Genomic DNA, 23,299 nt, shown 5'->3' with positions numbered 1-23,299 from the left:
GTTATCCAGAGGATAAAAAGACAAGAATATACTTCATAGATCCAGCAGACCCAGAGCATGTTGGGAAGTAGGAGTTTAAGAAGAAAAGAACCAGTTTACAAAAGTCGAAACATGATCTGGGGATATTCTAACCAGATATTGACAAACAAGGATTAATACATTCCTTCTTCACCGCACTCTGACTTTAAATTCTAGTTGACTGTTGACCTTTCTTGCAGAAAAACAAACAAGGTGGCAATGGGAGTGATCCCAAAGTATGATGGTTTTGGCTGAATGGACCTGTCCAATGGTTCCAGTGTCTTCTTGCTACAGTTAAAAGGAGTGATCTTGGTCTCTGGGTGCACAGAGGTCCTAGACATCACATCCTCCAGCATGCATGCTCTTCAGCTTGTATTCAAGCCCAGCCCTGCCACTCTGCTCCTGGTTCTCTTCCTGAGGCTTGGTACCAGCATACCTGAGGATGATTCGTAAGTCACTCTTTTCTCCTTGATACAGAAAATCTCCCAGGGAAGACCATCCTCCCAACCCAGAAATCCACATCCTACTCCTTAAGATTATTTTCCTGCTTGCAGAGGACACTTCCTGGGCATACTCACACTTTATGTCTCATAGTCTCACTCTTTATCTACTCAGAACCTGTTGTGGAAGTTATCAAACCCATGTCCAGCTATTACTTTGTGTTTCAATTTATTTTTCTGCCCCAAGTTTATCATTCTAATCTTTTTCTCCTAAATGGATAGCATGGGCAGAGATGTGGGCTTGGTCAATGCCTGTGAGTTAAGCTTGGGATGAGGTCTTTCAATAATATAGAAGGGGCCATGGCATGGTCATTACCAGTACGCAGGGCTGTGCTGACCATCAACTCACACAGTTCTTACCACTTCACTGGAAAAAGTACTCCCCATCTCATTAAGATCTGTCTTATATACTGGAGTCAGAGTCTCTACAACCTCAGCAGGGTTCTCTAACACAAAGGAATGTAGAAACATGAGCCCAAACCCCATCTTTTCCAGGAACAGTTCCCATATGCAAGATCCCTGTGATGAAACTAGTCTCCAGGTCTATAATTGTCTGCCAAAAGTGGGGAAAGGAAATGTGAGATTCCAACTCTTTCTGGAGAAAAAGTCATTGGAAGGGGACTCTGTCTTTTGACAAGAAGGAAGCATTGAGGTTGAGAAAGACATACGGAGTTCCCTAAGAGACTTAGACATGCCGCAGACAGAATGTAGAGAAAGAAGTATCTGAATGGGAATGGAGCCATGGAGATTTTGGTGAAGAAGTGATACCCGCTAAACCTGGGCATTTCTCAAAGAGAAGCAGATAGGACAGGGGATGTAGTGGACGATACAAACTGCACGCAGTTGGGAGTCAACCCTTTTTGATTGACTCAGTAGAACCTTTAGGTTCCCCTCTATTTAAGTCTTATGAACAATGAGTTAATGAACCTTAGTTCACCAGTGTGATAAATTTCTCAGACTCCTAGGATATCATATTCTTCTTCTAGTTCTACTAATGTAGAACTTACATTACTAATGTAAGACACTTTTATGGATTTTTGAGATGATTCCACAAGAAAAATGGAAAAGGGTGAACGCTCTTTGCCGAAGCACACTGTTGTGCAACCAAATCACTTCTGGCCCTGAACAACACTGTGGAGATTCCACTGGGAATATAAGATGGCGGGAAAGCAGTTCTCCCGTTCCAGTCTCCTACCTTCTTTAGTGGACCTTTCATTCAGACCTACATTTTTCTCTTCTTATCAATAAGAATGTCCTGAATAAACACATGTGGGGGTTCTTAGAGGAGAAAGTTTTGGCCCTTCTGGGTAACATCCCTCTGCTCCCTCTGCCCCTCCCTAACAGGATGCCTCAGTCCTCGACTTTGATCTGACTTTGAGCTTCTGCCTCTATTGTCTTATCCAGAGAGAACATACTTTCACTGAGCGTGGCAGTTCCTCAACTGGTAAAGCCAAATGAAGAATTTTTGATAACACTCACAGTCACAAATAATGTGGAAAAATGCATGGAGGTGAGTGACAAATTGGGAGTTAGGGTTGGAAGATAACAACAAGAATGTCGATATTCACCACCCGTTTTAGGTGAAATGATTTAGCATCTTGCCAAATGCTTCACCTACAAATGCTTTTGTGTGCATTGGCCTCGAACCTCAAGCCTCCCTGATAGTAGTGCATGTGTTATGGATTCCATCGTAAAACGGAAGAAACGTTGTTGGGCAAAAGATGAATGAGTGGTAACTTTTAATCATGGAGTCAGGACTCTGATTCACCAGGAAAGGGGAGATTAGGAAGAAAGAAAAAGAAAGGAAAGAGGGAAAATCAATACAAATGGAGGTAAAAACAAAGGTAAATAAGACTGGGTGGCAATGAATTATGCTCCCACCTACCCCTAAGCCCTGCCACTAACCTATGCAACAATGAGGTGGAGGAGGGGAGAGACACTGAACAGGTGGTGGCAGACGGAAGAAGAGCTGCAGGGGACAGTGGTGGGGAGCCCTAGGAGACTTCCATCAGGCAGCACTGGCCTTCCCAGTCACTATTTCCATTTCCGCCCCTGCTCTCTTTCGTGAGCTTTCCAAATCCCTGTGCCCTCCTGCTCCACCACTTTTTACACCAATGCCCAATTCCCTCAAGATTTCCTTAAGCTTTTCAGAAAACAGGCACGAACACAAGGCAAAATTTTAGAGGTACCAAAAACCCTAAGAGAAATACAAATCATACCTGATATTTATTTAAATGTAAATAATGCTAGAAATGCTCTTGAGAAGCAGAGGTTTCCTTTGATGCCGTGCCAGGAACACATCCTGATACTTTCTCAAGTCTGGCCCCAGAAGATTCTTCACCATTTTGGAGAAATTCAGTCGCTCCTTATCTCGTCTCTTTAATTAAATTGAATTGAATTATAAATTATGAATTTTATTATTTTATTGACCGAGGGAAAACAGGTGCTAAGTACTAGTCAGCCAAGTGCTTTCAGACTCCAAGTGTGCTTGTTGGCACAATAAACCTGGTACTTTACATTCCTAAAGCTCAATCACTCACAAAGCACAAAAACTCATAAACTCCGACAAGGAAGAGAGGGATCAACACTCCTCCAGAGGCAGCAAGAGAAGCGCAGGGGGAGCAGGTACCTTGTCACAAAGCCGGAAAGCAGACAGTTGGCATGAGAAGCTGATTTTGTTTGTTTGGTGGGCTAGTGTTGGCATTTCACCACACCAGAATAGACCAACTGGTGTCTCCCAACTCCATATCCTTCTGGGTTCCCAGAGAAATTGTCATTTCCTGGACTGGGGGAAGACCATCCTCAGCCCTGGACTGGGTAAAGACCCACTGAGGCCCTGAACACATCCCAGCAATGGTGCCTGTTTGGGTCTTCCATTGCCCAAATAAAGAAGGGATGAGTCAGGGTCATCCAGACCCAGGCAGCTTCATTTATGTCCACTCCATGAGAAGGAAGCAAATGTGATATCTGAAAAGTTCTTCAGACCTGTTAAATTTCAGTCCCTTGCTGTGCCCAAGAAAACTTTGATTTTTGTTCATTTTTAACAGTGCAGATTAAAGTTGAATGAGGCACATAATGAGAATCACAGAAAAAAGGTGACTAAAGTCAAATGTGGCATAACTGGGGGGACCTTCCTGGTGACCCCTTCCCACAGTGCCCCAAGGACTGCTTTTTTTGTGTAGTGGTTCATCCTGGACTGGCTCAGCCAGCTCTATATTTTTAGCCCCTCCGTACCTTATTCTCCTCAGGTTAAAATCAGTATGGAGGACAACCCAAGCATTAACTACTCCCAGGGCCACTTGGTTTACACGGCCTGTGTGTGTCGTCCACAGAACTACTACTGGTATGCTGCAACCTCGGGTAAGTGCCTGAGTGTGGGTGTCAGATAGGAGGAGAGGTCTCGGTGAAAATAAGAAACCAGATGTGGCAGAATGCAAAGGGAAAGGTCCTGGAGTAAGAATGAGACACAGACAGGAAGCCTGGGCAGGGGCGCAAGGTGAGGAAAGGGAGGTTGGCTGGTCCTGGCTGTGCCTTGTGTATAAGACCAGGAAGTGCAGCTGAGCACAGGCACAGTAGGAGGGAGAGGAAGAGGTTGTGGGCACGACCTCAAGGGAAGAGCAGAGGTGAAGCCATGTGGAGTCCAGTGGCCTAACAAAGTCCCGCTTCTCCTCTCTAGAAAATACCACCATAGTAGGGAATGCTGAAGTTGTCTCAGAGAAGGACATATGCCCTCCTGATGAGGACTTGTATCCTGCAGTTGGTCACCGTGTGTCTGATAGTGCCGCTGTCACCATAACACCTGAATGAGACCTGCCTGACTCCTCCTTCCTGCAGTCTCCCTCTTGGGGAAACTCCCTGACTTTGGGGGATCTCCATGGGTGGTAAAATAAACTTCCTTCAGCTTTGAAATGTCCTGTGTCCTCTTCTGACAACTTCCTACTGCATCTGTCCAGATATCCTGAGGGTTCTGATAGCACTGGTCCCCCCAGAAACATTCAGACTGGATATAATAAGCACAGGCTCCCTCCTGGGTGAGGAAAGAAGATGGGAATTAGTTTCACCATTTGACAAAGAAGAGAAGATGTTCAGAGAGGGGATAAGCAATTGCCCCCAGGGCAACACAGAGGACCAAAGGCAGAACTGAGGGAAGATTACAAGTCTCCCCACCATTTCAGGTCAACTTCACCCTGATGCCCCTCCCAGGTAACTGCAAGGTGAACACATCCGAGGTCCTAAAATGATTATACCTCAGTCCTTTTCAACTGGGCCAGAAGAAGATGCCCAGAATTTCAAGAGTGTTAGCTCTTCATACACACCCATGTGTTTCCTCACAGTATGGCCCACTTAGAAAGTTAGAAAATGCCGAACATTAGTGGGGTAGAAGAGTATACAGGAACCATTCAGCACTGATGGTAGGAGGGTGTACATAGGTACAGACTTTGGCAAACAGTCTGGCGTTACTTAGTCCAGTTAATTACGCACATGCTCTATGACTTTGTATCTCCACACCTGGAAGTGATGGTAAGAGAAGTCATTTCTGTCCCCGAGTTCCTAGGCTCACATGTTCTGGCTATCAAAGACACAGCACTATTTAATAGCCATTCTTCTAAAACACATGCCACAACTCAAAGGATGTCACTGTCATCCTACAGGGTGTGAGCACCAAGTAGTCTCCTTCTCTACTTAGCTATAGGATTTTTATTATACTGTGTGGGCAGCAGTTCCCAAATGATATAGTTAATGGAAAGACCAGCAGATCCCTTGATCATGTGCCCATTGTTGCAACTTTATAATAATAATAATAAAAGAGTCTCTTGGCCTAAGGAGATTTAGATGGAACCCTGTGCCTCGAAACGAGACATTTCAATGAGCCCTAAGATAATGAAGCTGACCAAAAATACTACAGACAGGAAAGGCACTTCCATAGCAAGAATCTATCATTCCCAGCAAATACGAACTACTGCCCCTTCTAGAGTCACAGGGATCCAGTAAAGTTATTATTCTATAAAATGGTTGGTTCATCTCCTTCAGAGATGGTGCTCTATTGAGATCTCAATATTAGTCTCTGCTGTTGAAGGTTTGGAAGCAATACCTACATCATTTCTAGTGAAGGGGAATCCTTACCATCCAGCCTATGCATACCATCAATCATGGCCTCATTAGCCATCACACAAGCACCAAACTGAGGACAGAGACTGACTGACATCCACTAAAGCAGACTTCCTATCTTCCTCACGTTTGCCATCTCCTCTGTTCCAGATCTGCCTCATGAGCACTAACCTGGGACACAAAGATCCACATTCTTTGCTTTCACATCCAGAGCTTTATCCAGATGGTCTTCTCCAGACCTCCTTATATTGAATATTCCATTTTTAATCCTACCAGATTCCTGACCAACCAACCAAGAGATGTTCCACTGCTCAAGGGTCAAGGTACTTCTGTCCATGTCCAGGTGTACTACGTGCTGCTATGCCAGCTGAGAATATTTTCCCCACAGGAGGCTCTTCTAGGACATTCCAGAGAGAAGCTTTAATGTGACAACAGTCCACCTTTGGCTCAAAACTACAAATTGAGGTTACTGGGAACCATATCTGGACTTTTTCCTTCAAAACCTGGTCACAGAACCTTCTTCACTGCCATGAAGCTGCAGCTAGAATCTAAAGGAGGAGTGTTTGTTAGTGCAGCAGACATAGTTTGCACGGGATGTGAACCGCTTCTGTAATTTAAGTCCTCTGGACCAATCTCAGCTGTCCATGATGGGTAATTTTGGCCCCATAGCCTCTTGCTCTTTCATGGATTTGGTTTGGCTATTTATAAAGTGCATGAGCATACCATGTGTTCCTTTTCTGAAAAATAGTCCTCTGGTGCAGATGGTATGGTCTTGTTCCAGAATCCTGTCGGTCTACTATGCAAATCTTTTCCTGGTTTTATCAGAGACTATGGCCAGTATCATTAATCTACCATGTGTCTCTGTAGCTTCATAGGATCTTCCAGGTTATATTGCCAAAACAAAGGACTGCTGACGTCAAGGTTCATACCAGCTGCAGAGTACTCAAAACTGACACTCCTTTTAGTCACAGAGTCCAGTAAATGCTGCCTCCAAAATTCAAGGTCTCCCAAGCACTGTGTCTCTTTTTCAGTGATAGATGGTCAAGGTGCAATGCCCCAGACCACTGAACCCCTAAAATCCTCCTATTTGGTAGGTCCTTAAATATCTGCACTGGGCCTGTGTCTCCCAAGGATATCTAGCATGCTTGCTACTTCCTGTTCCGTACATCTGATTAATACAGGATTGTCCATATAGAACTGATGCTCTGTTCTTTGGAATGACAGGATGATGAGGTGCTACAGTTGGGGTCTTAAAATCATAATGGAATATTATTCATTTTTTAAAAAGAAAGAAATTCTGTACTTCCAACAACTGGATAAACCCAGGGATCATTATGCTATGGGAAATAAACCAGTCGTAGAATGAACACTGCATGTTTCCACTCCCACGAGGTAGTCAAATAGTTAGGCTCATGGAGACAAAACGGGGAAAGGCGGTCATGCAGTCCAAGAGACGGTTCAAGGTTGGAGTGGCAAGAGTCTGCTGCAACATGAAGCCTCAAATTACCATCGGTGCCTTGTGCCTGTCCCTCCAACGTTCCGTTTCCATGTGCTCTGAACAATTTCCTCCTGCCTTGACCTGAATTCCTGAACTAGTGGATTTCTCTAGAAAAATGAAAGATCATTTTTCACACAGACAGGAGGTTGGAAGGGCTCAGTGAACAGAGCGACATTAAAAACCCTGAGGAGCGGGGGTATCGTAATACCAGAACTTCAACTATACTACAAAGCGATAGTAACAAAAACGGCATGGTATTGGCACCAAAATAGACAGGTAGATCAATGGTACAGAATAGAGGACACAAACACAAACACAAATAAATACAATTTTTTAATACTAGACAAAGGTGCCAAAAATATGCAATGGAGAAAAGATAGCCCCTTCAACAAATGGTGCTGGGAAAACTGGAAATCCATATGCAACAGAATGAAACTAAACCCCTATCTCTTACCCTGCACAAAAATAAACTCACAATGGATCAAGGACCTTGAAATCAGACCAGAGACCCTGCAGCTTATAGAAGAAAAAGTAGGTCCAAATCTTCAACTTGTTGACTTAGGATCAGACTTCCTTAACAGGACTCCCATAGCACAAAAAATAAAAGCAAGAATCAATAACTGGGATAGATTCAACTAAATAGCTTTCTCTTAGCAAAGGAAACTATCAGCAAGGCGAAGAGAGAGCCTACAGAGTGGGAGAATATCTTTGCCACTCATACTTCAGATAGAGCACTAATTTCCAGAATATATAAAAAACTCTACATGAAGAATACAAATAACCCAATCAACAAATGGGCTAAGGATATGAACAGACACTTCACAGAAGAAGATCTACAAGCAATCAACAAACATATGAAAAAATGTTCCCCATCTTTAGTAATAAGAGAAATGCAAATCAAAACTACACTAAGATTCCATCTCACCCCAATTAGAATGGCAATTATCAAGAATACAAGCAACAACAGGTGTTGGAGAGGATGTGGGGAAAAAGGTACACTCATACATTGCTGGTGGGGCTACAAATTAGTGCAGCCACTCTGGAAAGCAATGTGAAGATTCCTTAGAAAACTTGGAATGGGCCCACCTTTTGACCCAGCTATCCCACTGCTCGGCCTATACCCAAAGGACTTAAAATCAGCATACTACAGAGATACAGTCACATCAATGTTCATAGCTGCTCAATTCACAATAGCCAGACTGTGGAACCAACCTAGATGTCCTTCAATTGATCAATGGATAAAGAAACTGTGGCATATATATACAATGGAATATTACTCAGCTATAAAGAATAATAAAATTATGCCATTTGCAGGCAAATGGATGAAATTGGAGAATATCATGCTAAGTGAGATAAGCCAATCTCAAAAATCCAAAAGACGAATGATCTCACTGATAAGCGGATGATGACACATAATGGGGGGTGGGAGCGGGCAAGAATGGAGGAAGGAGGGACTGTATAGAGGGAAAAGAGGGGTGGGAGGGGTGGGGGGAAGGAAAAAAGAATGAATCGAACATCATTACCCTATGTAAATGTATAACTACGCAAATGGTATGCTGTTACTCCATGTACAAACAGAAACAACATGTATCCCATTTGTTTACAATAAAAAAAAAAAAAAAAAAACCCTGAGGAGCAACCCTCAACCTGTGACTTAGGGAAATTGGCATGGATGTCCCCAAGCTCTTGTGCCTCTGAGGTGTATAATTGTTAGTCACGCGTTTTACAGAATTTGCCAGACATTCCCCTCATGATCAAGCTTCAGGTTTTGCCTGTGGTAATAATAATGGTTTAATATTATATTCTTTGTTTATTATATTTCCCTGGATATATCAATACTTACACTTCCTTGTTAGTGTTTTCTAAATTATAAAGAAAAAAAAAAACTAAAAACCGTTTACATTTAAATCTTGGTCTTGCTGGGTGTTGTAGCACACGCCTGTAATCCCAGCGGCTCAGGAGGCTGAGACAGGAGGCTCGCAAGTTCAAAGTCAGCCTCAGCAACTTAGTGAGGCCCTAGACAACTCAGCGAGACCCTGTCTCTAAATAAAATACAAAAATGGACTGAGTATGTGGCTCAGTGAATAAGTGCCCCTGGGGTTCAATCCCTGGTACCAAAAAAAAATGGCAAAACAAACAAACAAAAATTAAATCGTGGTCTGAAATCTGTCCCTAGGGAAATAGAAACTAAGAGAAAGATTTTGCATGATGAGAAGGATGGCTACTTAGAGGATATGGTGGGACCTCAACAGGAGCTTCTACGGGAAGGAAGAGAAAACCATTCCATCTTATCAGACGTCTTGACAAAATGACTCCATTTGGATCTGTATCCTTTGGTGCAGCCATTTCAGCTAACTGGACACTTTTATAAGCCCTAAAAAGAAAATCAAAATAAAACTCATTGAAAGTTTAGTCTTGTTTTAGGGTTGAAATCGTGGTAAGGGATAAGAAGAGATAGACATCATTCTGAAGAAAAACCACATACAATCAGGAGTCAAGTGGTTACCGAAATGTACATATCTGAACAGACCACAAGTCACAGAACCAACACCAATACCAATATGTCAGTACCAGTTCTGCACCAAGAAACCAAAGACCAGGAAGCAATGACCGAAAGACAGGGAGGGGAGACTTGCAGAGAGACTCTCTGGTTCAACGTAAAACTCCAGACCCAAACTCTAAGACACATATAGAAACCTAATGCCAATCTAGTATTAAACCAACAGAACAGTATTAAAAGGGGAAGAAATTTGGGGAGAGTTATTAATGTGCTTCTCTTTCCTGTTTTTTTTCCTCCTTTTTTTTTATGAGGCAGAAAGCTTTTAAAGGTGCAGAAATTAAGCAAAAAGAAATAAACAGGAAAAGTATCAAATTCGAAATCTTTCAAAGTAAAAAATGTTCACAGAAATTTTTAAAGATGACAATAAAGAAACAAACTGAGATGAACCCAATAAAACATCTGTAAATTAGAAAATAAAGTTGAAGGATGTATCGAGGGCCAAAGAAGAGGGTTCACATATTGGTTTATGCCTTTTGTTCCAGCACCCTGTCTGGATTTAGTATTTGTCTTCATATTTTTGATTTTTAGTTGGTTGAATTAAAATATGCCAGGATGGATTGAGTGCTTTTGCCTTGTATTCCAATTTCTGCCAAGGTTTTTTCCAGAAGTATATGAAATACCCCCACTAAACCCCCAGTTGGCTTCTCCCTACGATTTCCAGAAATAGCCAAACTAAAGCTTCTTTTTGGAAGGACAGAGCCCAGGGAACTCACTGCAGAAACAAGGTGCACTCCTGAGAGTCTCCAGCCAGCTGACTCGTGCCAGCTTGGATGGTTGTGGGAAGGCGAAGAAGCTGCTGCCCACAACAGTTCTGCGTACCAGCTGTGCCACAGCACAGGCTGCAACCTGAGAACCCTAAGGAGCCTCCAGGCCACCAGTTGGAGACAACAGTAGGAAAAATGAGAAATTAGAGCCTCAGAGGACATGAAAAGCACGTAGGAAATAGGCTGAGCCAGAACTGTGGTAGAGTAAGTAGGAAGGGGTCAGAATGTTCCAGGGACGGTATTTTGTTGTTTTTCATACGGTGTGAATCTGATTGCATGTTTAGTTTGTTATTTGACTTATTTGCAATAAAACGTTTGGCACAATGAGCTCAGGAAAACCTAGCATATGGTAATGAAAAATTACTGAATTTTTGAATGTCAAGGAAGTGGATGATGAACTTTACAGCAACTACCACAATATGTTTGTTGACATTTGCCATTTATCACGGTGCTTCAATAACATCACCAACCAGCTGAGAGCCCTAGACTCACACCTGCTGCAGGAGCATCAGCTTCTACTGCAAAAATTAGTTGGTACTTTGAAAAGACACGCCTAAACGTGACGTAGATGTGCATTTGCAGAAGACAGAATTTCATTCCCATTTCTCAGTAGAGTGTGATCTTTAATTTGACCAAATACTTTTATCTAAACTAAGAAAAAAGAGAGAAGACACAAATAAAATCAGAAATGAAAGAGAAGACATTACAATGGTGTTACAGAAATGCAAAGAATCATAGGAGACTTCTATGAGCAATTTGAACATCAACTAATTGGATAACCTGAAAGAATGGATAAATTTCTAGAAGCATACAACCTACCAAGACTGAATCATGAAGAAGTAGAAAATCTGAAGAGACCAGTAGTGAATAAGGAGACTGAATCAGGAATCAAAAGCCTCCCAAAAGGAAAATTCCAGAACCAGATGGCTTAAAAAAGAATTAACAGACGTAAAAAAGAATTAACACCAATTCTTCTCAAATGCTTCTAAAATACTGAGGAAGGACATTTCTAAACACATCTTATGAGGCCAGAATGATCTTAATATCAAAGTCAGACATGGCTACTACAAGGAAAGAAGACAACTGGCCCATATTCCTGTGAAAATCAATGCAAAAATTCTCAACAAAATCTTTAAGCAGAATTCAACGGCCCATCCAAACTCATACATCATGACCAAGTGTGAAACGTCACTGGGGTGCAAGGAGGCAAATCAATACACATGATGCGCCACGTTAACAGAAGGAAAAGCAAGAATCACATGAGCATTTCAATAGCTGTAGAAAAATATTCTACAAAATTTTTTTTTCACGGTGCTGGGGATTGAACCCAGGGCCTTGTGCTTGCAAGGCAAGCACTCTACCAACTGAGCTATATCCCCAGCCCTAAAATATCTTTCAAAATTTGACAACTTTATGATAAAAAGTCTCAACCAACTAGGTATGGGGGAAAACTACCTCAATATGATAAAGGCCATATATGACAAGCCCACAGCCAACATCATGCTCCACAAAAATATATAAGACTTTCCCCTAAGATCAGGAGTAAGACAAAGACTCACACTCTTGCCACTTCTAACCAACATAGTACTGGAAGTCCTAGCCAGAGTAACTAGACAGGGAAAAAAGAGGAAGCTACATGGAAAAGGAAAAAGTAAAATTCCAAGTTTTACACTTTCAATTTCGTGTGTGTGTGTGTGTGTGTATACAAAAAAAAAAAAAGGAGTTAAAAATTATTGATGTTTTGGGTCTGTTAATGGAAGGAAAAAACTCCTAATAACATAATCTCAGTTTTATATCATTTTCATTAGAATCAAATAATAGTCAAATATTACAAAGTTAATTCAAATAATGTTCAACTGTGTTCATCCAACTCATGAAATCAAAGTAAAGCTTTGGAAGTTCTTTCTGTGGAAGTTAAAATAGCTGACATTCTGGTATGTGTTATTGAAGCTAATTTAGAAAGGTAAACATTGAAGATAAAAATGGTTTGTGTTGCAATTAATAATGTGAATGCAAATTCAATGGAGCACAATGTAACCAAAAAAATTGTGTTTTTACTAAATTGATAAATCTGCAAAACACAAAGACAAATGGAATTTTGGGTGGTACAAATATAATTCAAATTAGCATTCAAATAATCTGAGATACTTTACCAATCAAATAGAAGCTGTAATTTATAAACTTTGCAAATATTTTTTATGTAGGCAGAGCAACTGACCTACCAAATTTGTATGATGAATCTCATATTTAAAAGCAAAAATACTCTGCATGGTAATAAGTTTCCCTTCCTGTTTATGAATCATTTTTTAGGTATGATTGAGTCTTTGCAAAAATACTTTTTAAATGGCCTTAACTCCTACAATTACATTGAATATTTTGGTAAAAAAATTCCTCTAAATTTGTATTAGTTTTGTAGAAAATCAGGGAAACATATGATTAAAGTACTAAACAAAGAAGCAAAAAAAGTGTTTCGGTTTTTAAAGCTTTGAGTAAATTGCAACAATTGACCCACAACTCAAGAGGGTGAGTTAACATTGTCCCTATGAAAGTAAAGGACAAATTGAACAGATTAAGCCACTGATTGGTGCTCAATGGTGTTAAAGACATAATTCCAAAATTTAAAAAGTGTGCTAGAGTATTCCATCTACCAGAAAGAAGAGTTATTTTTTAATTGGATATATATTCTGCATTATAATGAAGCAAACTGAGGACTAGAATTTTTCAGAACTTAAATTCAGCAAAATATTTTAAAAATCATGAGCAGAGAAATTTATTTGCTGATTTTTGTTTTACAAAATATTTTAAGAACTTTTTTCTGAATGGAAACTTGAGTAATTACATAATGCAGTGCAAAAGCAAAAGTTTAGCATTGAAAATGCCCTCTATGTACCAGAATTTGCTTATCGTGCACTATTTATCTCAACCTACAAATACTACTTTCTCAGTGCTCAGAGACAGACAGGTCAATGGAGGTCATCATCATTTCAACATAAAATACAACCTGGAAGAGTACTGCAGGTAATTTTATGAAGATAAGAGAGATCAAAAAGATATATTTTTAAATACATTATTTAGAAAAATATCAGTGACCCAGTATTAGAAATAAATATAACTAAAAAGCTCATTACATCAATATACAACAAAAAGTATTGTCTGTTATCTGTTATTTTTAATGTTCAGTTAATCAGTACAAAGAACCTTTTGTACCATTGAATAGAGGACATGGACACAAACCCAAATAAATACAATTTTCTCATACTAGACAAAGGGTCCAACAATATGCAATGGAGAAAAGATAGCCTCTTCAACAAATGGTGCTGGGAAAACTGGAAAACCATATGCAATAGAATGAAATTAAACCCCTATCTCTCACCCTACACAAAACTCAACTCAAAATGGATCAAGGACCTCGGAATCAGACCAGAGACCCTGCAGCTTATAGAAGAAAAAGTAGGTCCAAATCTTCAACTTGTTGGCTTAGGATCAGACTTCCTTAACAGGACTCCCATAGCACAAAAAATAAAAGCAAGAATCAACAACTGGGATAGATTCAAACTTAAAAGCTTTCTCTCAGCAAAGGAAACTATCAGAAATGTGAAGAGAGAGCCTACAGAGTGGGAGAATATCTTTGCCAACCATACCTCAGATAGAGCGCTAATTTCCAGAATCTATAAAGAACTCAAAAAACTCTACACGAAGAATACAAATAATCCAATCAACAAATGGGCTAAGGAAATGAACAGACACTTCACAGAAGAAGATGTACAAGTAATCAACAGATATATGAAAAAATGTTCAACATCCCTAGTAATAAGGGAAATGCAAATCAAAACTACCCTAAGATTTCATCTCACCCCAATTAGAATGGCGATTATCAAGAATACAAGCAACAATAGGTGTTGGCGAGGATGTGGTGAAAAAGGAACACTCATACATTGCTGGTGGGGTTGCAAATTAGTGCAGCCACTCTGTAAAGCAGTGTGGAGATTCCTCAGAAAGCTTGGAATGGAACCACCATTTGACCCAGCTATCCCACTCCTTGGCCTATACCCAAAGGACTTAAAATCAGCATACTACAGAGATACAGCCACATCAAAGTTCATTGCTGCTCAATTCACCATAGCCAGATTGTGGAACCAACCTAGATGCCCTTCAGTTGATGAATGGATAAAGAAACTGTGGCATATTTATACAATGGAATATTACTCCGCAATGAAGAATGATAAAATTATGGCATTTGTAGGCAAATGGTCGAAATTGGAGAATATCATGCTAAGTGAGATAAGCCAATCTCAAAAAACTAAAGGACGAATGATCTCGCTGATAAGCGGATGAGGACATATAATGGGGGGTGGGAGGGGCTAGCATTAGGTTTAGGGTTAGGTTTAGAGTTAGGCTAAGGAGAGCGGTAAGAATGAAGGAAAGAAGGACTGTGTAGAGGGAAAAGAGGGGTGGGAGGGGTGGGGGGGAGGGGAAAAATAAAATAAACATCATTACCCTATGTAAACGTAAAAAAAAAAAAAATAAATAAAATAAAATCTAATCACTCAAAAAAAAAAAAAAAGAACCTTTTGTTTCACTGTAGAAAGGAATGTCGTTATTTTAGAAGGATTTTGTAAAAACACTTTTAGACTAGATCTATTTTATCAGTGTACCAACAAATAAAAAATTTTAGTCAAAAATTTTTATTTCAAATAACATATAATTTTAATCATTGTAGCACCTTTTCCACTCTCGAAAGTGATCCATTTGCATGATAAAGTAGATGACTACCCCACATGAAGTATGGAATAAGGAGACAAAAACATTGAGATATTTAAGTATTAAGAGAAATCGTGGGGCTGGGGTTCTGGCTTAGTAGTGGAGCACTTGCCCAGCATGTGTGAGGCACTGGGTTCAATCTCAGCACCACATATAAATAAATGAATAAAATAAATGTCTATCAACTTCTAAAAAATATTTTTTAAACAAAGAGAAATTGTGTCTAATAGAAATTCCAGGTGAAAAGAATGGGAGAAAAACTTGAGAAACAGTACTTAAAGATGCATTTGCTGAAAGTTCCCCAGTTTTAAGAAATATATAAAATATTACATCTATATTCTCTTCTGAATGCCAAGCAAGAAAAATTTAAAGATAACAATAAATGTCAAACTAGAAATATGGTAGGAACATTGCAGAAAATTAAAAAATAATAATAATAAATTAAATAAAAATCTACAAAAGAATGGCAGTGTATTTCTAATCAAAAATAACAAATATCATAAACAAAAGATAAAGAAATTGAAATTTTAAAAAAGTGTTAGGAGAAAAGATCTTTCAATCTAGAATCTTTTGCCTGGTCAAATTGTTATTAAAGATAAGAGCAAAATAAAAATTGTCTAAGTAATACAACTTAGGGTCTAATATCAAATTCAACTATAAACTGTATTTTCAGAGTCACATTAATGTGAATACTGAATTCCATTTTTACCAATATTACATTACTAATGGGCGAGGAGAATGGTGAATAGATTGTATGTGTGTGTGAGTGTGTGTAAGCTGGGATACAGAGAAAAAGATAGACTTAAATCTTCACCTTTCATAGTTGGAAATCAATACATAGTGCCCAAAAATGGGGAGGAAAATCAAGAGATAGCAGAATAAATATGTTACTTAGAAACATGGAGAAAAGTATCAAATGAAATAGATAAAGGGATTGAAAATAGTTTCCACTGGAGAAAGAAAATGAGATTGGAGAGGTGAAGATGAAAACGATTTTTGCTTTTATCTTCTACAGGAAATTCATATACAGATGATGCTTTAACCTGTGAGTACAATGAAATGAACTAAAAATATGTGGCCTAGATGTCTGTTTCCTTCCTGTGCTGAGGTATCTGTTTACAAGATCAGTAATTGAGATTAGCTGTACCGGAACAGAGAGTCTGCTTTTAGGCACCTATAATGGACACTAATCCTAGCTTTATTAGGCCAGCTTCTTCTACCCAATTATTACTCAGACTGAGAGGTAGCCGGCATACAGCAGATCCTAAACCATCAAGAGGAAACACATTTTACAGCTGTAGCATCTAGCAACATTAATCTCCAGAGTTTCTTGGGGGCAGGATCTACATGTTTCATTCCTATGTCCTGAGTGCCTGACATATAATATGTACTCAAAAAAAATGTGTGAATATGTCCTGAGTACCAGACATATAATATGTACTCAAAAATATGTGTGAACATGTGCATGTTTTACGTAAAGAAAGTTGTAAAGTATTTATAAACAAATGACAATGGAAGTACTTCACATCAAATTTTATAGTGTGCACATGACATGGTACATAGAAATAAATGAATATATTTATTTCTTTTTTAAAAAGTTAAACCTCAAAAATCTATTCATCAGTTGTTCAACTCAAGAAACTAAAAATATGACAAAATAAAATATAGAAAAGACTATGAAAAATATATTAAAAATAAACGAAGAAATTAGTGCAGTAGAAACCAAAGAAATAAGAGAGGATAAACAAAATTCAGAACTGAATCTTTGGGGTAGAAGTTGAAAAGTCTAGAAAAATGAGAAAAATGCCAATTATGGAGAAAGACAAAAAATGTTAACAAGGAAAAGGGCACTAACTGTAGACACAGTGCATATTTATTTCAAACTCATGTGAATAATTTTATGCCAAAGAAAGTTGAAAGTCTGCTTGAGATAAAATATTTTCTGGAAAAAAATTATAAATAAAGTTAGTCCCCATCAATGAGAAACTAATTAGATAACTATGAAAGAAATAGAATTTGTAATCAAATATCTCCCTTCTCTTACAGACCTTCCCCCCCAAAAAAGGAACATATGATAATCCAAGTGAGGATTATCAAATCTTCAAAGGAAAGGATAATCCTTTTTTAATGATGAACAATACTGAAGGCTAGCATAACAAAGAAAGCTACTTTTTAGCTTAAAATGAACTTTAGAAAGCTGACTTTATGAAATAATTATAACCTGTTCTACACAATGACAATACAAGAAAACAAAGTTAAAAATAAATGAGATATATAGATGCAAATCTCTAAATAAAACATTAACAAATTGCATTCATTAACATATTTTTCAAAACATCTGTTATGATTGCAGCGGACCCTACTAGTTTTTCCTCAATATCTATCTTTTCCTCTTCATCCAACATAATCAAATGTTCAACCAAACACATCATTATCTACAGAAATTGCATTTCCAAGCCTCCCTTGCAGGAAAATATTGCAATGTTACTAGGCAGCCAGTGGTTTGCAGGAAGCATTGCTACTTTTTAGTTTAGGGGAGTCTTACTTAGGTCACATTAAGATCTGTTGCCTCTTCCTTTTCTTGTCTTATCTTCCTTACAACCACCATGATGTAGGTGCCGCCACCTTGGATGAGGTTGAGAGCCACATCGAGTGGTAGTGGAGTCATGAGCTGGAAGAAACTTTTACCCAGAGGACTCTGTAAAACAGGGTTGTCATATCTGTCAACTTCTAGTTTTCCATATAGTACAGACTAAACTTCTATTTTGTTTAAGCACTATTTCTAGTTGCTACTGTTGCTAAGTGAAAAATGAATTTAGATGAATTGGTTTTAAAAACTGCAAGTGTCAAAAAACTTTTTAAAAAAATAACATATCTGAATCATTTACAAAATACAAGCAAAGGGGCAAAATATTTATTTTTATTTCTTTTTTTCTTTCTTTGCTTTTACAAATAATTTAAAATAAACCATGTAAAAATTAGATTAAAATGAAAAATACTAATTACAGTAGCCCTAGATGAGTTGTGGGCTATTAGTCCTTTAATTTTTACTTTAAAAAGTTTTTATATTTTCATACCAAAAAATCACTTCTAATATCAAAACTATAATGGACCTATAGTATATTTTCACGGGATCCCTAGGAACAAGCACAAACAAGCACAAGGGGGGAGAAAAAACCCACAGGACCCGCCACACAAGGATATGGGAAAGGTACCATGAGCACAACAAAAATTTTAAAAACAAAACCAATAATTAATGAAGAAAGAAGGAAGGAGGGAAATATAAAATCAGAGTACTTCAGTAGTATAATCATCGCTATAGGCAACATCCTGATGAATACTCAAATCAGTGGGTAAGAGTTTTAGGAAAAACAAGATATTTGCATAGCTTCAAAGTATCTATCTCCTCCAGAGTTTTACTGTGGTGGTTTAAAATATATACACAAATTCTTCCAGATTTTTCTCTCTAGGAAGTGAAGTTTAATTCATTTCCCCTTGAATAGGGCCAGACTTACTTATATATTCTTACTTATATATTCTTTTGAAGAATATATGAAAGCAGGAAGATAGTATTATGATGGAGAAACCTGGCAGATCCCATTTAGCTACGTAATCAAGGTAACATCACCAGCAATAAGACACTAACATGATATGCCCCTGCATAGCATCTCGTATGTCATTCTTACCCCAAATCCAAAACCAGTCAAATCATGAAGAAACAAGACAAACGTTAACCCAGGAATGCTCTACAAAATATCGAACCACTACTTTTCAAAACTGTCAAGATCATGAAAGGAAAAGAAAGACCAAAAATCTGTTACAGTTTAAAGGACATTAAGCAAACATAATCACTAAATGCAACGCGGCAATCTGAATTGGATTTTGGAATAGAAATGATATTAGTGGAAAAACTGGAAAAATCCAAATAAAGCCAAAAGTTTAGCTAATAGTATTTTAACAGTGCTAATTTAGGTTTCAGTTTTGCACCATTAGAAGAAGCTGGGTAAAGGGTAAAGAGAGGGGAATTATCTGCACTATCTTTAACTATCTTTACAATGCATCTTGATGTCAAAAATTATTTCAAACTAAAAAACTAAAAATATATCCAAATATAGCGGACTTTTAAAAGCCATTCCTATGTTCTTAATGGGTCAGACTCTTCTTGCTGCATTTTCCTTGCTTAGAAATACATGTGACTACACCCGGGATGTTTTTAGAAAATTGAACGTGCCCTTTAGGTATGGGTTCCCAGTTCTACTTGAAGAAAATCATCTCTTACCTCAAACACTGCTTTCACCCCACCTCAGATGGCCCTGGGGACTCCCATAAACAATCCTCTTAGCCAGGCCTGGTGGTGCATGCCTGTAATTGCAGCCAGACTCTGTCCTAAAATGAAAAAAAAAAAAAAATTAAATGACTAGGGATATGGTTCAGTGGTTTTGCACCCCTGGCTTTAATCCTTCATACCAAAAGAAAAAAAATCCTCTTTCCATTGCAGGAAGTGACTTTGTCACGAGCTGTGACAACCAGGGCATCTTCTAAAGTGCCTTTGGGAACATCATGGCCCTGCTCCTGCCCACTGCCTGGTCTGGCTGCTCTGCTTCTGCATCTCCTTCTGTCCTGTCTCTACCAGTGTTTCTTCTGCAGATGGTTTCCACAAACTCTCCTTTACTCTCACTCCACCTCGCTGCTCCTGCTCCCACACTTGATCTAAGTGTAGGTCCTGTGAGTGGTTAAGGTTGGGGGGAGGTAGAAGTGCTGTTTTTCCATGCCTGTTCTTACAGAGGGCGTCTCTGAGCTAAGTAGCACTGGTAAATCATCCATTAACCCACCAAGTATCTGTAGTGGGCACTGGACCAGGAGATAGGGGTAGGATACAGTGGTGAGCAAAGCGGAAGACGAGAGAGGCATCAGATTGAAGGGACCCTGACATTTCCCCTCATGCCCTTGCAAGCCTGGATCAGCAAAAGTGGGACAAAGCCTGACAAATCAGAGTTCCTAGAGATTCCAGGACTTCTATGAGACAAGCAACCAGAGAGCAATAGTTGTATACTACTCTGTGTTCAACGGGAATATTTAGGGCTCAGAAATAGAGATTTTAAAATGAAATAGTAAGATTGAAAGTAACATATCTCATACAGTTGATCAGGTCACAAAAAAGAAAAACAATTTTATAAGTTTTTGCCTTATTTGAAAGAAACCTTGAGTAAAGGAAAAACCAAATGTTATCATTCATTAGAATTACTTTATTATTATTTTAAAGTGGTATGCACTCATAAAAGTGAATTCACTCTGAATTGGGAAGTCCATTTTATTATTGTATGGCCCATATTTACATTTTAAAATCAGAACAAACTTCCTCAAGAAAAAGTGGTTCTTTCTTCATCTCTTTTGGCTTTAAGAGTCCAAAATATGATGGTCAAGGCCAAGGTGTTATTTTACCCTAAGTTTGGTCAGCCTACCCTGTGAAGGAACTGGGAAATTTTCCTTTAACTTTTATTTTCCAAGTGTTTCATTAAAATAAAAGGGGTGTGTGTGTGTGTGTGTGTGTGTGTGTGTGTGTGTGTATGTGTGTGTGATCACTCACAAGAAATTAAAGAAATGTTTTACCTTGAGTAATTAGTTCTGCAAAGTCCTATCTCTTAAAAATTAGTGTCTTATTGCTTTATTATTCCCCTTTAATAGTAAGATAGTAAGACCATCGTAAAAGGTTACCAGGAAAAAATGTCACAGTTGAGTCAGTCTTGCACACAGAAAGGAATCCACACAGGTCTAGGTGGTATTCCACAGTGGGCAAGAACCTGAGCTCTGGGACCAAGTGATTTGGGTTTGGGTCCCCATTCTGTCACTCCCTAGTGGTGTGCTTTGGACAAGTAATTCATCCTCTATCTACCTGAGATTCCTCAGTCTGCAAGATGACAGTATTAAAAGTACATGCCTTATAAGGTTGTTGCTGTGAGGATTCGATGCAATAACATATGAATTGTTTGGACATTGCCTAGCACAAATTAAGCTTTAAATATGAATGTGTCTTTGTAGTCTTATTTTCAATAGTTCTCCAAACTCACAAGTGAAACTAAGCTACATGGTGACTTGGAAGGCCAATTTTCAAATAACCAAGCCTGGCCTCTCACTCCCATGTCAGAGGTTTATAAAGCACAGCTTAAGCAAGGGCCTGAGCCCCTTAATCAAACTAATATCAACATGCCTGAAATTAGGGAGAGGATTAGGAACCAAATCCTCCCATTATTTGCATTGGCCTATTTAGAACTAAGAATTCTAAGACAAACAAATGGAGTGAATTTGGAAATGATGCATCTACTGCTTCCTTCTTTGACATGAATAGTAGCAGTTATCAAGGATCCGCCCATCAAATGCTTAGGAGACTTTTTCCTCCAGACTCCAAAGAGGACAACAGCTTAGGATGGCTGAACCCTGCAACTCCCCAGAAAAAGAATTGTCACTATTTGCCTTTATCTTAATTTTTGCCATTATAGGTGCTGAATGCATGGTGGGTATCATTGCAAATGGATTCATCATGGCTATCAACGCAGTTGCATGGGTTCAGAAAAAGGTGGTTTCCACAAATGGCAGGATCCTGCTTTTCCTGAGTGTATCCAGAATAGCTCTCCAAAGCTTCATGATGCTTGAAGTGATCTTGAGCTCTACATCCCCAATTTTTTATAACAAAGATGTTTTATATGATTCATTCAAAGTAAGTTTCATGTTCTTAAATTATTGCAGTCTCTGGTTTGCTGCCTGGCTCAGCTTCTTCTACTTCGTGAAGATTGCCAATTTCTCCCACCCACTTTTCCTCAAGCTGAAGTGGAGAATTTCTGGATGGATGCCCTGGCTCCTGTGGCTGTCATTGTTTATTTCCCTCATCTCCAGCGTGCTCTTCTGCAAGGACATCTACCCTATGTATTGCAACAATTCTATTACTATCCCCTTCTCCAACTCCACAAAGAAGGTACACTTTACTGAGACTAATGTGCTCAACCTGGTTTTTTTCTTTAACCTGGGGATTCTTATTCCTGTGATCATGTTCATCGTGACGGCTACGCTGCTGATTGTCTCTCTCAAGAGACACACCCTGCACATGAGAAGTCACGCTACTGGCTCCAGGGACCCCAGCATGGAGGCTCACATGGGGGCCATCAAAGCAACCAGCTACTTCCTCATTCTCTACATTTTCAATGCCATTGCCCTATTTCTCTATCTGTCCAACATCTTTGATGCCAGTAGTCCTTGGAACATTTTGTTCAAAATCATTATGGCTGTCTACCCAGCTGGTCACTCAGTTCTACTGATTCAAGACAACCCTGGGTTAAGAAGAGCTTGGAAGCAGCTTTGGTCTCAAATTCATCTGTACCCCAAAGAGAAGATTCTGAGATCATCACCTAAAGAAGAACACAGGACTTGACCCAACCAGACCTGCACTCTCCTCACACTCCTCTCTCTCTCTCTCTCTCTCTCTCTCTCTCTCTCTCTCTCTCTTTCTCTCCCTCCTTTCCCTCCTACTTTCTCTCTCCAACTTGATCTGCCTCCTTTCATCTTATGTGGGTTTCTTTTGCTTCAGGGGCACAATCTTTTTTGTGGGCTAAGAGGTACCAGGGATTGAACTCAGGGATGCTCGACCACTGAGCCACATCCCCAGATTTATTATGTATTTTATTTAGAGACAGGGTCTCCCTGAGTTGCTCAGCACCTCACTTTTGCTGAGGCTGGCTTTGAACTCACCATCCTCCTGCCTCAGCCTTCCGAGCTGCTGGGATTACAGGCACCAGGCTGTGGGCACAATCTTAGTGATGCATGATATATTCTTTGCCTGAGTCCCCTGTATCTGCCTCCCCTTACTCTATCTAAAGCAATGGGTTTAGATACTGACTACACATTAGAATCTCTAGGGTTGACTTGAAAACACCAACACTCAGGTCCAGCCTTAGGCCTTGTAATCAATTAAGTCAGAATTTCTGATGTTGGAACTTAGATAATATTCTAAGTTCTATAGGTGATTCTGTTGTGCCGCCAAGGTTGATATAGCCACCAAGATAGCAGGTTCTGAACTTTGAGTTCCTAAAAACTCTCT

General features: G+C 39.2%; 1 protein-coding gene across 1 annotated transcript; it reads left to right on the top strand.

Annotated features, from left to right (window-relative positions):
* Positions 1 to 273: 273 nt before the first annotated feature.
* LOC124990605 (taste receptor type 2 member 39-like) lies at positions 274 to 22,633 on the top strand. The gene is made up of 4 exons (XM_047560767.1): positions 274 to 467; positions 1,923 to 2,028; positions 3,767 to 3,878; positions 21,708 to 22,633. The coding sequence occupies exons 1-4, from the start codon at positions 274 to 276 to the stop codon at positions 22,631 to 22,633; spliced, it is 1,338 nt and encodes a 445-aa protein (XP_047416723.1).
* Positions 22,634 to 23,299: the final 666 nt, after the last annotated feature.

The sequence above is a fragment of the Sciurus carolinensis genome, chromosome 8 (assembly GCF_902686445.1).
Source record: "Sciurus carolinensis chromosome 8, mSciCar1.2, whole genome shotgun sequence".
NCBI lineage: Eukaryota > Metazoa > Chordata > Mammalia > Rodentia > Sciuridae > Sciurus > Sciurus carolinensis.
This window is presented reverse-complemented; position numbering and strand designations above follow the sequence as displayed.

Excerpts from the sequence above, each read along its gene's own strand:
- LOC124990605 (XM_047560767.1), top strand. The coding sequence starts at position 274 with ATGGACCTGTCCAATGGTTCCAGTGTCTTCTTGCTACAGTTAAAAGGA. Across the intron at positions 468-1,922 it reads AGCATACCTGAGGATGATTC|AGAGAACATACTTTCACTGA; the intron begins GTAAGTCACTCT and ends TGTCTTATCCAG. Across the intron at positions 3,879-21,707 it reads CTGGTATGCTGCAACCTCGG|GTGCTGAATGCATGGTGGGT; the intron begins GTAAGTGCCTGA and ends TTGCCATTATAG.